The sequence below is a fragment of the Aotus nancymaae genome, unplaced genomic scaffold, assembly GCF_030222135.1.
Source record: "Aotus nancymaae isolate 86718 unplaced genomic scaffold, 86718_ANA_hifiasm-v0.15.2.pri h1tg000018l, whole genome shotgun sequence".
NCBI classification, from domain to species: Eukaryota; Metazoa; Chordata; class Mammalia; order Primates; family Aotidae; genus Aotus; species Aotus nancymaae.
The window spans coordinates 25,080,170-25,092,321 of NW_026988430.1; the positions used below are offsets into that span (position 1 = coordinate 25,080,170).

At 40.5% G+C, this 12,152-nt stretch overlaps 1 protein-coding gene across 2 annotated transcripts in view; it reads right to left on the minus strand.

Moving 5' to 3' along the window:
- Window positions 1–1,088: 1,088 nt before the first annotated feature.
- TAF15 (TATA-box binding protein associated factor 15) overlaps window positions 1,089–12,152 on the minus strand; it is a 34,486-nt gene continuing 23,422 nt past the window's right edge. For both annotated transcript variants that reach the window (XM_012445424.2, XM_012445423.2), the window contains exons 10-16: window positions 11,085–11,194; window positions 9,386–9,515; window positions 5,812–5,904; window positions 3,909–3,990; window positions 3,703–3,791; window positions 3,034–3,595; window positions 1,089–1,418 (exon numbers count right to left, since the gene is read on the minus strand). In XM_012445424.2, the coding sequence (XP_012300847.1) occupies window positions 1,379–1,418; window positions 3,034–3,595; window positions 3,703–3,791; window positions 3,909–3,990; window positions 5,812–5,904; window positions 9,386–9,515; window positions 11,085–11,194 (1,106 nt within the window). In that variant the 3' untranslated portion in view covers window positions 1,089–1,378. The remainder of the gene's footprint in view (window positions 1,419–3,033; window positions 3,596–3,702; window positions 3,792–3,908; window positions 3,991–5,811; window positions 5,905–9,385; window positions 9,516–11,084; window positions 11,195–12,152) is intronic.

Here is a 12,152-nt window from a genome sequence, read left to right on the forward strand (position 1 = left end):
GACATCCAATTAAGTCCTGTCAAATTTCCCTCAATTTTCAAATCTAGTTATCTCCATTCCCGTAGTCACTATCTGGGCCTCAGACCAATATAATCCCTCACCTGGCTGTCTCCAGTCCAGCCTTCCCACAAGGCAGTCATAATCATCATCTATCTGATGCCACTCAAATCAGATCATGCCACACCCATTTACCATCTTTTAATGACTATTTGGAGCGAGGTAAAAAGTGAAATGCAAGGACCTTATCATAGAGCTTGTTTACCTCTCCAGTCTTTTCTTTTGCATGATCACCCTTGAACTCTTTCCTTCACAAAGAACTACATACAATTCTCAAGTGCAGATCCTTCTCTCCACTCTTTTTCTTAACTTCTGATTTGTTCATTTGTTTCCTGCTGGGAATATTATTTTCTCACCTCAGCTTCTGTACTTAATGAACTCCTAGTCTTCCCTCCACATTTGCCTTTTCCTACTCCCATGTGATTAAATTTAGTATCCTTCAAATCAGCCCTCTAAGCACCTTGCACTTTTTACGGGAGCACTTATCGACGACACTTTCTGTTTACTTGGTCAGCAATGTGTCTAGAATCTGATCCAGTGCCTTACCCATAGTTAAGAGTAGAATAAATAGTGCTCTAATAAAGAGCAAAAAAACAAACATATACGTTGCCATCTTAACCCTGGCTTGTAAATCCTTTCTCTTTGTTGGAGCTCCATATTCCCAGCATCTACAACACTGCCCTAAATAAATGGTTGTCAACTGTAAACTGATACTAAACAACTGTATCAAAATCACCTGGTAAGTTTGATGTAAACAAATATTGCCAGCCGAAACTCCCCATACCTCACCAAGTTCTGATCCAGCAGACCCAGGGGGAAGCCTAGTAATCTAATTTTAACAAACTCTTCAGGTGATTCTAACTTGTAGTCATTCTTGGGAACCACTAAACACAGTAGTAGCTCAATAAATATTGTTGAAAGTAACATTTTAATTTACTGAAGTATAATTCATTTCCTAATTCTTTAGGGTTAAGAGTCTAATGTAACTGAGTCCTGAGTGTGACAGAACAATGTACTAATATGTACAAAAGTCCACAAAAACAAGCAGCCTTTATTGCAGTATTACAAAACACTTTTCATTTTGGCAATATTTTACAACGCATTTAGCTCCAGGGGTTGGGGAGAAGGTTGGAAACTAAAGGGGGAAATCTCAACGGACATTTCTAAAAGAAAAACTGTCCCACCCCTCCCACCCAAATAAAAATCCAAATGTCACTTTAATTTCACTACCCAAGAAGAGGCCACGAGGAAAGCAGCAGGCAAAACTCTGGCAATTTCACTATGGATCATGTCAGAGACAAAGGAACATTCAAAACAGTCATCAGTATGGTCGGTTGCGCTGATCATTTCTGTAGTCGTTTCTAGGAATGAAAAATAAAGAGCCGGACTAAATTCTAATTTTCTACTAAGGGGGAGCATCAGATACTTCTTCAGAGCACTAGTGACTGGCATCAGCTAGACAATTTCTAAAGAATGACATCATGCCCGATTTATTTCTATACTCCTAGAAGATACTTACATGTATAATTTATCAGCTTTAAGATTTACAAAGTTCCTAGAAGAAGCTTTGCTTCACTCTCTTACATTCTAAATAGAAGAGTGGCATAGTGGAACGAGCAAGCACTTACATGTATGAATTCTGGATCTGTCATTTACTATGTGACCTTAGAAAAGTTATACTAAATGACTCTGACTCTGTAAAATGGGAAGTATACCTACTTCATGGGGATGGTGGAAGGACTAGAACTAAAGAATACAGAACACTTTACATTACTGGCCACACAGCAAGAAGTGTTCAACAGATGTTAATTAGGTTACCAATAATTACTAATAGCTAAAAATTATATAGTGCTTACTATGGGCCAGCAACTAGTACAATGTAATCTAATACAAATCTAAAAAGGATGTTTTATTAGCCCCATTTTACAGTAAGACTACTGACACTCCAAAGGATTAAGTAACTTTCCTAAGATCACACAGCTAGTAAGTGGAGTTGGGATTTAAACCCAGACAATTTCCCAAATCCATGCTCTTAACCATATTCAATACTAATTCTCACTGCCTTATACTGTCTCTGGCATACAGGTCCTTAGAATAATAATTGAAGTTACTTTCTATCATTGGTCTTCAACTTCTTATGTGTCTACACCATTCATGTGCACAAGCCATTCCCATCAGTGGTTTTCATCTGGAAAAGCTATTATCAGAATCTCTAGAAAAACAACTGCAGGGTAGTACATATGATTTAAAAAAGAACCACCTGATGAAAGGTGTGTTCCTTCACTTAGATTAGGAATTCCTGATTGACACATAGTTTCAAGTTATTATCTCTCAATCTCAATTATCTTTAGCTATGAGAAAAAAATAATACACATAAAGATATAACCAAACAAATACAAAGACTTATGAATAAGAATTTCCAGCAGGTGCTGTGGCTCACACCTGTAATCCCAACACTTTGGGAGGCCAAGACAGGAGGACCACTTGAGGCCAGGAGTTTGAGACTAGCCTGGGCAATAAAGTGTGACCCTATATCTATAAAAAATTAAAAAATTGGCCAGATGTGGTGGCACACACCTATAGTCCCAGCTACTTGGGAGACTGAGACAGAAGCATTGCTTCAGCCTAAGAGTTTGAGGTTACAATGAGCTATAATCATACCACTGCACTCTAGCTTGGGTGACAGAGCAAGACCCTGTCTCTATCACTAAATTTAATTTTTATTGTCTCTAAAGACAATAAAAACTAAAGTTAAACAATAAAAAGTTCCAAAACAAAATTTTAGAAATTGCTAAGCAGGAAACTAAATTATCTTCTACATCGTGAGAGAATTGCCAATGGGAAATTCAAGTTCCAAAAAATTAAAATGTTCAATAAAAAAAGAAATTAAAAAAAAAAAGAAAGAAAATGTGGTTCAAACCCCCAAATACAGGTGCAGTGAGGTAAAAAGGTTAATAAATGCATTCTAATACTCACCTTCCTCCCATTTTGCCTCCATAGCCACCTCTGTCTCCTCCATAGCCCCCACCTCGGTCTCCTCCATAGCCGCCACCACTCCTGTCTCCTCCATAGCCTCCACTTCGGTCTCCACTGTAGCCACTGCCACCACCACGGTCTCCTCCATAGCCCCCCCGGCTTCTGTCTCCTCCATAGCCCCCTCGATCTCCTCCAAAACCTCCTCGATCTCCTCCATAACCTCCTCGGTCTCCACCATAGCCGCCTCGGTCTCCGCCATAGCCTCCTCCTCTGTCTCCTCCATAGCCACCTCGATCTCCTCCATAGCCACCTCCTCGGTCTCCTCCATAGCTGCCTCCTCTGTCCCCACCATAGCCGCCGCCTCTGTCCCCACCATAGCCACCTCCACTTCTGTCTCCACCATAGCCTCCCCCACTTCTATCTCCACTGTAGCCACCACCACTGCTTCTGTCTCCACCATAGCCACCCCCACTTCTGTCTCCACAATAGCCGCCTCGGTCTCCACCTCTGCCCCCACGACCTCTGTAGCCCCTCTCTCCACCGTAGCCTCTCCCCCGGAAATCTGCAAGGTAGAAATGCAAACAATGAGGCCAGCAGAACAACGTAAAGCCCCCTTAATGCTAGTCAGAAGGTAAGCACAATGCAGATGCTATTAAAAGGCTGACCCACCTCCTCCTGAGGGACGAGAGTCCTCTGGTCTAGGCTCATTGCACTGATTGCAGGAATTCCTTCGAGCAAAGTTCATATTTCCACATGACCTAAGAAAGGAGGAAAATACAATGCTCCTAGAGTTTCCAATGGACTCAGAACCCCCTTCTGTACTCTCCAACTCCAACCCCAACCCCTACTCTCACCAAAGTAAGCAAGATACTTACGGATTAGGACAAACCCAATCCCCACTTTTGGGGTCTCCACCTCTTCCCTGAAAGCCTCCACGACCTCTATATCCTCCACGGCCTAGAGGGATGGGGCCAGGGGAGAAAAATTAGCAGCAGACATTAACAAAACAGAAGAAAAGCATCAGATAATGTAAGAGTAGGTACCCATCAATGCTTAGGTGGGACTCTGCAAATTAATCCCTTATAGTAGGACTTTGTAATTCTTTGGTTTGGGTCTTATACTCAGAAAACAGAGGAACTTGAAAACAGACCCTAGGCACAGAATATGGTGCAAACAATGCACTAAAAAACTTCAAAATCCCTTTACTTTTTCTTTGAGATGGAATGTCACTGTCGCCCAGGCTATAGTGCAGTGGCGTGATCTCAGCTCACTGCAATCTCCACCTCCTAGGTTCAAGCAACTCTCCTGCCTCAGCCTCCCAAATAGCTGGGACTACAGGCGTGCACCACCATGCCCAGCTAATTTTTTTTTATTTTCAGTAGAGACAGGGTTTCACCATGTTGGCCAGGATGGTCTCTATCTCCTGACCTCATGATCTGTCTGCCTCAGCTTCCGAAGTGCTGGGATCACAGGTGTGAGCCACTGTGCCCAGCCTCAAAGTCCATTTTCTACAATACAGGTTGAGTATCCCTTCCCCCCAAATACTTGGGACACTCTGATTTTAGATTTTTCAGATTTTGCAGTATTTGCCTTATACTTGTGAGGTGAGCAGCCCAAATCAAAAAATCCCAAACCTGAAATGCTCTAATGACCATTTCCTTTGAGCATCATTTTGTCGGTGCTCAAAAGGTTTTGGATTCTGGGCTGGGCATGGTGGCTCATGCTTGTAATCCTAGCACTTTGGGAGGCTGAGGCAGGCAGATCACAAGGTCAGGAGATAGAGACCATCCTGGCCGACATGGTGAAACCCTGTCTCTACTAAAAATATAAAAATAAGCTGGGTGTGGTGGCATGTACCTGTAATCCCACCTACTAGGGAGGCTGAGGCAGGAGAATTGCTTGAACCAGGGAGTTGGAGGTTGCAGTGAGCCGAGATCACGCCACTGCACTCCAGCCTGGGCAACAGAGCGAGACTCTGTCTCAAATTAGAAAAAAAAAATTTTTTTTGGATTCTGTAGCATTTCCAATTTCAGATTTTCAGACTTAGGATGCCTAACCTGTACCCTATTTAGTTTGAGAATCTCCATGATGAAGATTAGGTGAGAAGACAAATTCCAAATTTGAGAATATGAATAACAAAGGCCACAGTTACATCCACCCACCCACACATACACACAATACGAGAATATGAATCCAACAGAAATAAAGAAGCTGGGCCGGGTGCAGTGGCTCACACCTGTAATCCCAGCACTTTGGGAGGCCAAGGCATGTCGATCACCTGAGGTCAGGAGGTGGAGACCAGCCTGACCAAAATGGAGAAACCCTGTCTCTACTGAAAATACAAAATTAGCTGGGCATGGTGGCATATGCCTATAATCTCAGCTACTTAGGAGGCTGAGGCAGAAGAATTGCTTGAACCCGGGAGGCAGAGGTTGTGGTGAGCTGAGATCATGCCACTGCACTCCAGCCTGGGCAACAGAGCAAGACTCTGTCTCAAAACAAAAAAAAATACTCTGTCTCTTGCCTCATGATTTCCAACTGACCAAGAAACCACGATACAGCTTTCCAAAGAGATTTTCTAGAACCATTTCCCACTTTTTTACCTATTACAATATGTCATTTACCCAATCTATTCAGTACCCGAACTCATTGTAAGATAGAGGGAAAAAGACCTAGTGAGAGAAAAAGTAGTAGCAAGTTCACACAAATAGAACAGAACGTGAACTCAAATTTAAACCCTTGGATACTATCCAGAACTGTGCACAGCAAGGATCTTACCTCGCCGCCCACCTCCACTTCCACCTCCTCTCATGAATTCAGGTCTTCTAGTGGCAAAGGACACTTTAATGATGTTGCCATGGAATTCTTTTCCTAAGAAAAAAGAAATCAGTTTTGAAGCAATGCTACAAAATATGTAACAAAAACATAAAACAGTCTTGGAAATTTTTAGTTTCAGAGGGATAACTGACATGTCTTCACAGAAATTCAAATGCACTGGTATTCTAAAGAGTCAAGGTAACAGTGCTAAAAATGGCATTACTAAAAAGAGCATATCTGTCACTGGGGGATAGTCATTACTCTCTAAGCTTAAATAAAAACAAACAGGGTGGAGTGGTGTGTGTCTGTAGTCCCAGCTCCCAGCTACTCAGGAGGCTGAGGTGGGAGATCACCTGAGTGTAGGAGCATAAGACCAGACTGGACCAGCAAGGACTCAGGGGTGGGAAAAAGTCCAGGTACAGTGGCTTATATCTGTAATCACAGCACTTTGGGAGGCTTAAGACAGGAGCCTTGCTTGAGGTCAAGAGCTTAGGACAAGCCTGAGAACATAGTGAGACCCTGTCTCTGAAAAAAATTTTTAATTAGGTGGGCATGGAGACATGTGCCTGCAGTCCTACTACTCAGAATGCTGAGGCAGGAGGATTACTTGAGCCTGGGAATTCAAGGCTGCAGTGAGCTATCATTGTGCCACAGTATTCCAGCCTGGAAGAAAGAGTGGCATCCTCTTTAAAAAAAAAAAAAAAAGCTGGGTGTGATGACTCACACTTGTAATCACAGCACTTTTGGAGGCCAAAGAAGTGGGCAACACAGTGAAACCCCATCTCTACAAAAAATACAAGAAAATTAACTGGGTGTGGTGGCGTCTGTAAGTCCCAGCTACTTAGGAGGTTGAGGCAGTAGGATCACCTAAGCCCGAGAAGTCCAGGCTACAGTGAGCCATGATCACACCACTGGACTCTAACCTGGGCAACGGTCTCAAAAAAAAAAAAAAAAAAAAAAAGTCAGGTGCACATGTCTACCTGTTCCCATGGGTGGGAGGAACACCACTTATATCTAATATTTTTACATGGGGAAAAAAGCCAACTGTGAAGTATGTGAAGTATGATACCACTTGTTTATTTAAGGGAATGAGTATGTGTGCAAGTGCAAGAATATGTACATACTTATCTACACATATGCTTATATGCATTGCCCACTGTGCTTACTAGGGCAAACAAGATCAATGGAGGTCAAAGGTGAAAAAGAAACTCATATTTTACCACACGCCCGTGGTACCATTTGAAATTTTCCTACCATTTCCAAAGTAGTATAAAAGAATTGGTAATTTTTTTTAAAAAAGTAGTAAATAAGAATTGGTAAGATCTGAACTATGGAGTTAGGTTTAAAAGGCACATATGCCCTATGGACAAAAGTCACTATAATTTCTGAATATACCATACGCAAAAGAAATAGCTTCATAAGTCATTTCTCTTATTCTCATGAATGCAGAAAGTAAGAAAAAATGGACTTAGCCTTCAAGAGCAAGGTGATGAAGCCTGACAAATTAGTTTAAAAAAGTAAAGAATACAGAAGTGGGGACAGACAGGGGACAGTGGGGACAGATTTCATTTTTTTTTTTTTTTGAGACAGAGCCTTGCTGTGCCACCCAGGCTGAAGTGCAGTGACATGATCTCAGCTCACTGCAACCTCCACTTGCCAGGTGCATGCAATGCTCCTGCCTCAGCCTCCCAAGTAGCTGGGATTACAGGTGCCCACCACCACGCCTCCTAATTTCTGTATTTTTAGTAGAGATGGGGTTTCACCATGTTAGCCAGGCTGATCCTGAACTCCTGACTTTGTGATCCATCTGCCTTGGACTCCCAAAGTGGTAGGATTACAGGCGTGAGCCACTGCCCCTGGCCTACAATCTCATCTTTAAAGAAATAAAATAACGCAATTATGTTTTGGAAGACACAGGTACAATAATCTTGTAACTGGAAGGAGCTACAAGTGTCTGTCAATTCAGCATAGTTAAGTACTTTGGAGAGAGTAGATCCAGCATGCCTGAGTTTGAATCTGAATCTGACTCTGCCACTTTCTCTGTGATCTTGGAAATTACTTAGCTTCTCTAAGCATCAGTTTCGCTGTCTGTAAAATGGGAGTAACAGGGTGTATGTCTCATAAGATTACTATGAAGATTAAATTGAGTTAATGCATGTAAAGCTCTTAAAGTTATGTTTAGCTCATAAACCTCAGTAAACATGCAGTAAGCGTTAGTTACTTAAACTAGGGTGCAACAAAAACAAATCTGTAACATGAGGAAATTATGTTAGAATGTTAAATGAAAAAACAGTAAGACAAAACTGTTTGGAGTATTATGTTATAAAACACATTTTAAAACAGTAAAAGGAAAATTATTAAGAAATATTATCAGTGGCCACCTGAGTAGAGGACTATAGATATTTTGCTCATTTCTTCTACTTTCTGCTAAAAAATAGCCTATTTCTTCTAAGTAGGTATTTACTGTATATTTGAAGGGAAATTAACCTGAATTTTACTTTATTTATTTACTGGGGTTTTTTTGAGACAGGTTCTTGCTGTTGCCCAGGATAGAATGCAGCCTTGCCATCCTGGGCTCAAGCAATCCTCTCACCTCAGCCTCCTGAGTAGCTGGAACCACAGGTGTACACCACTATACCCAGGTTATTAAAAAAAAAAATTTTTTTGTTTTTGGTAGAGGCAAGCTTTCACTATGTTGGCCAGGCTGGTCTCCAACTCCTGCACTCAACTGATCCTCCTGCCTCATATTCCCAAAGTGCTGGTACTATAGGCATAAGCAATGCCACCTGGCCTAAATTTCAAACTATAAAGTCAGGGATGAGAAATCACTTCATGAGTAAAATGTACATTATTCAAGTGATAGATACAGGAAAAGCCCAGACTTTACCACAATGCAACATATCCATATAACAAAACGCCACCTGTACCTCTTAAATTTATTTATTTATTTATTTATTTTTTTTTTTTTGAAACGGAGTTTCGCTCTTGTTACCCAGGCTGGAGTGCAATGGCGCGATCTCGGCTCACCGCAACCTCCGCCTCCTGGGTTCAAGCAATTCTCCTGCCTCAGCCTCCTGAGTAGCTGGGATTACAGGCACGCGCCACTGTGCCCAGCTAATTTTTTGTATTTTTAGTAGAGACGGGGTTTCACCATGTTGACCAGGATGGTCTCGATCTCTTGACCTCGTGATCCACCCGCCTCGGCCTCCCAAAGTGCTGGGATTACAGGCGTGAGCCACCGCGCCCGGCCTAAATTTATTTTTTTTAAAAGAAAAAATAATGTACAGTCAACCAAGCCAACTCTCTACACCTGTATCAGGCTAGACTCATGCACAAGGCATGATATAAGGAGTTATGCTAGACCAACCTGTCCTTGGATAGAGCTCATCTCATTTCTAAAGGTACATAAAAATTCTGGCCTGTATTCTTAATATCTGCAAAAGTAAACATGAATATAACCACTGAGCGTATTCTGAACTCCAGACTAGAAAACATTTATCCAAACTTCATGTTTAAAACTATATGAATGACATACCATCAAACCAGTCAATGGCTGCCTTAGCTGAAGGAGGGTCATCAAATGACACTGTTGCCTCCCCCTTTGGCTTCCCTGTGTCCTTGTCTGTATAAAGGTTTATCATTGGTTTTCCGGTCTTCTTATTTGTCTGAGGAAAAGCAAAAATACTTGGTGTTAACATTTAAAGATAAGTAATCATGTACCATTTAGACATATCAAGATTTATTTTTTCAAGGAATTCACACATCCATACTATAAAATACTATGCACTTAATATCAAGTTACCTGTAGGTTTGAACAAGGATAACTCTGCAAGCTACACTAAGTGAAAAATGATATAGTATACTGTTTTATCTATGTATAATTTCTTTTTTTTAAATTAAGACAGGGTTTCACTGCCACCCAGGTTGGAATGCAGTGGCACCATCATAAGCTCACTGTAGCCTAAAATTCCTGGACTCAAGTAATCCTCCCACCTCAGTCTCCCAAGTAGCTGGGATTACAAGCAAGTGCCACCACGCCCAGCTTTTTTGTTGTTGTAGAGATGGGGGTCTTGCTATATTGCCCAGGCTGGTCTCAAACCACTGGCCTCAAGTGATCCTCCCGCCTCAGCCTCCCAAAGTGTTGTGATTAAGTGCTGTGATTACAGGAATTGGCCACCACATCCAGTTTATAATTTCTTTAAATCCACAAACATTACACTGGGATTTGGCTGGGACAGGGGAATAAAACAGAGGAGAATTTTTACTTTTTCAAAACTGTGAATTTAGGCCAGATGTGGTGGCTCACTCCTGTAATCCCAGCACTTGGTGGGTGGCTGAGGTGGGAGGATCACTTGAGCCCAGGAGCTCAAGACCAGCCTGGGCAATAATAGGAAGACTCCATCTCTATGAAAATTTTTTAAAAATTAGCTGGGCATGAAAACATGCACTAGTGGTTCCAACTACTCAGGAAGCTGAAGTGGGAAGACTGCTTGAGCCCAGGAGATTGAGGATGCAGTGATCCATGATCATGCAGTGGCACTCCAGCCTGGGTGCAATGGAGCAAGACCCTGTGTCTCAAGACAACAACGACAACAACAACAACAACAACAACAACAAAAAAACCTCTGAATTTTTTACCTATTTTGTGTGTAATTAATTCCTTAACAAATTATAACTCCCAAAGAAAGAAAACAGTGAGTAATTCCAAAACACCAAAACAAGTGCAGATGTAAACGGATTCCAAGCAACTGCTACTATCTAAACACTGCTAAAGCTGCTTTCTAGTTGAAGAGATGAAAAATATATGCATGAAGTTAAAAGTGCACAAGACACTTTAGTGAACAATGAGCAACTGTAAGATAACACGTTATCTCTAGTATAAACATAAAATAAGCCCTCCCAAGAGCTATAACAACTGGAGTTTGCATATATTTCAGTCTATAAAACGTTCTCAGTAACTTCTTTATTTCTTAGAATTTTAGGAATTAAACAGAGCTAATTTTAGAGTCCTAGGATGGAAGCTAAAGCATAGGTAGACTGTGGAAAGGTAAACAGAAGCAAGGAACAAAATAATAAAATCTTCATATACTCAACAATTTAGCAAAGGTCTACAGACATAAATGAGCATACTACAAAATTTTAAGAGACAAGGCTTACTGAAATACATAGGCTTACTACATAGTCTATGTATCATAACCAGAATATTATGAGATTTTCAATATATTTTTACTCACCTTGATAATTCCTATTTGTTTAAAGAATTCTCCAACTTGATCTGTAGAGACACCTTCCCCAAGTCCTTGCACAAAGATTGTGTTGTTATCTGAATTATCAGACTCTGAATCTAAGAGAAAAAAAGTGGTGGCTAATTTTACATATTCCTTGCTTTTATGAAATTCTGTTCAGAACTCAAAAACAGTAATTTACTGTCTAATATTCAATTGTTTCTATGACCAAAAGGAAAGGACCAATATAATAATCATATATAAACACACAAAGTATGCACAGTAATTATTTGGTAGATCAATTCTTACAACTAAACTTCAGGTAAAGTGGATCAAGTTCACACTATGTGAAATACCTATATACCAATTCAGGATGATCTTACAAATCTCACAATTCAGATTCAGACACAGGGTCAAAGGTCATGAAGACATGGAGTTAGTTTAAATTTGCATTCATTTCTCTGGAGAACTCTAATTCTTTATGGTTAATCAACATTTTTTAAGATTCTCTAGTAGAAAATTCTCCAAATCTGATACTTTGAACTTTCAAGCAAGCCACCAAGCAGAACTGCTGTTTCCATTCATTGCAATAAGCTTTGTATATACCAGAGGGCAGAGGCACCTTGTACACACACCTTACCTTACATGCATACTTTTGGATTAGTACAACAAAGTAAGAAAGATGTACAAAAATTCAGTCCATCAAGGGATAATTCAGAAATTGCCATCCGTATAGAATACTTTGGCATCTTAACAAAAACAAAAGTTCTGATTTCAAATTTTTGGCTCAAATAGATTTTTAACCTCTCAAATATAACTTTCAACAGGTTCTACAGGTAAAGCTGTAGCCTTGAATATCATTTAAATAAAAAGCCACATAAAATCAGTGACCCTTACCCAAAATAAGACAATTCTTTCATGTATGAATTCAGGTTTCTTGAATTCACTAAGTCAGCCTACTTAAGCAGACTACCAATCCAACGTAGGATTTTCTTTCTTAAACAATTTTTCTACTTCTAATTCCACAATGATATAAATTATTTCATTAAATTTTATTTGCAATGATTTTAAATAGTT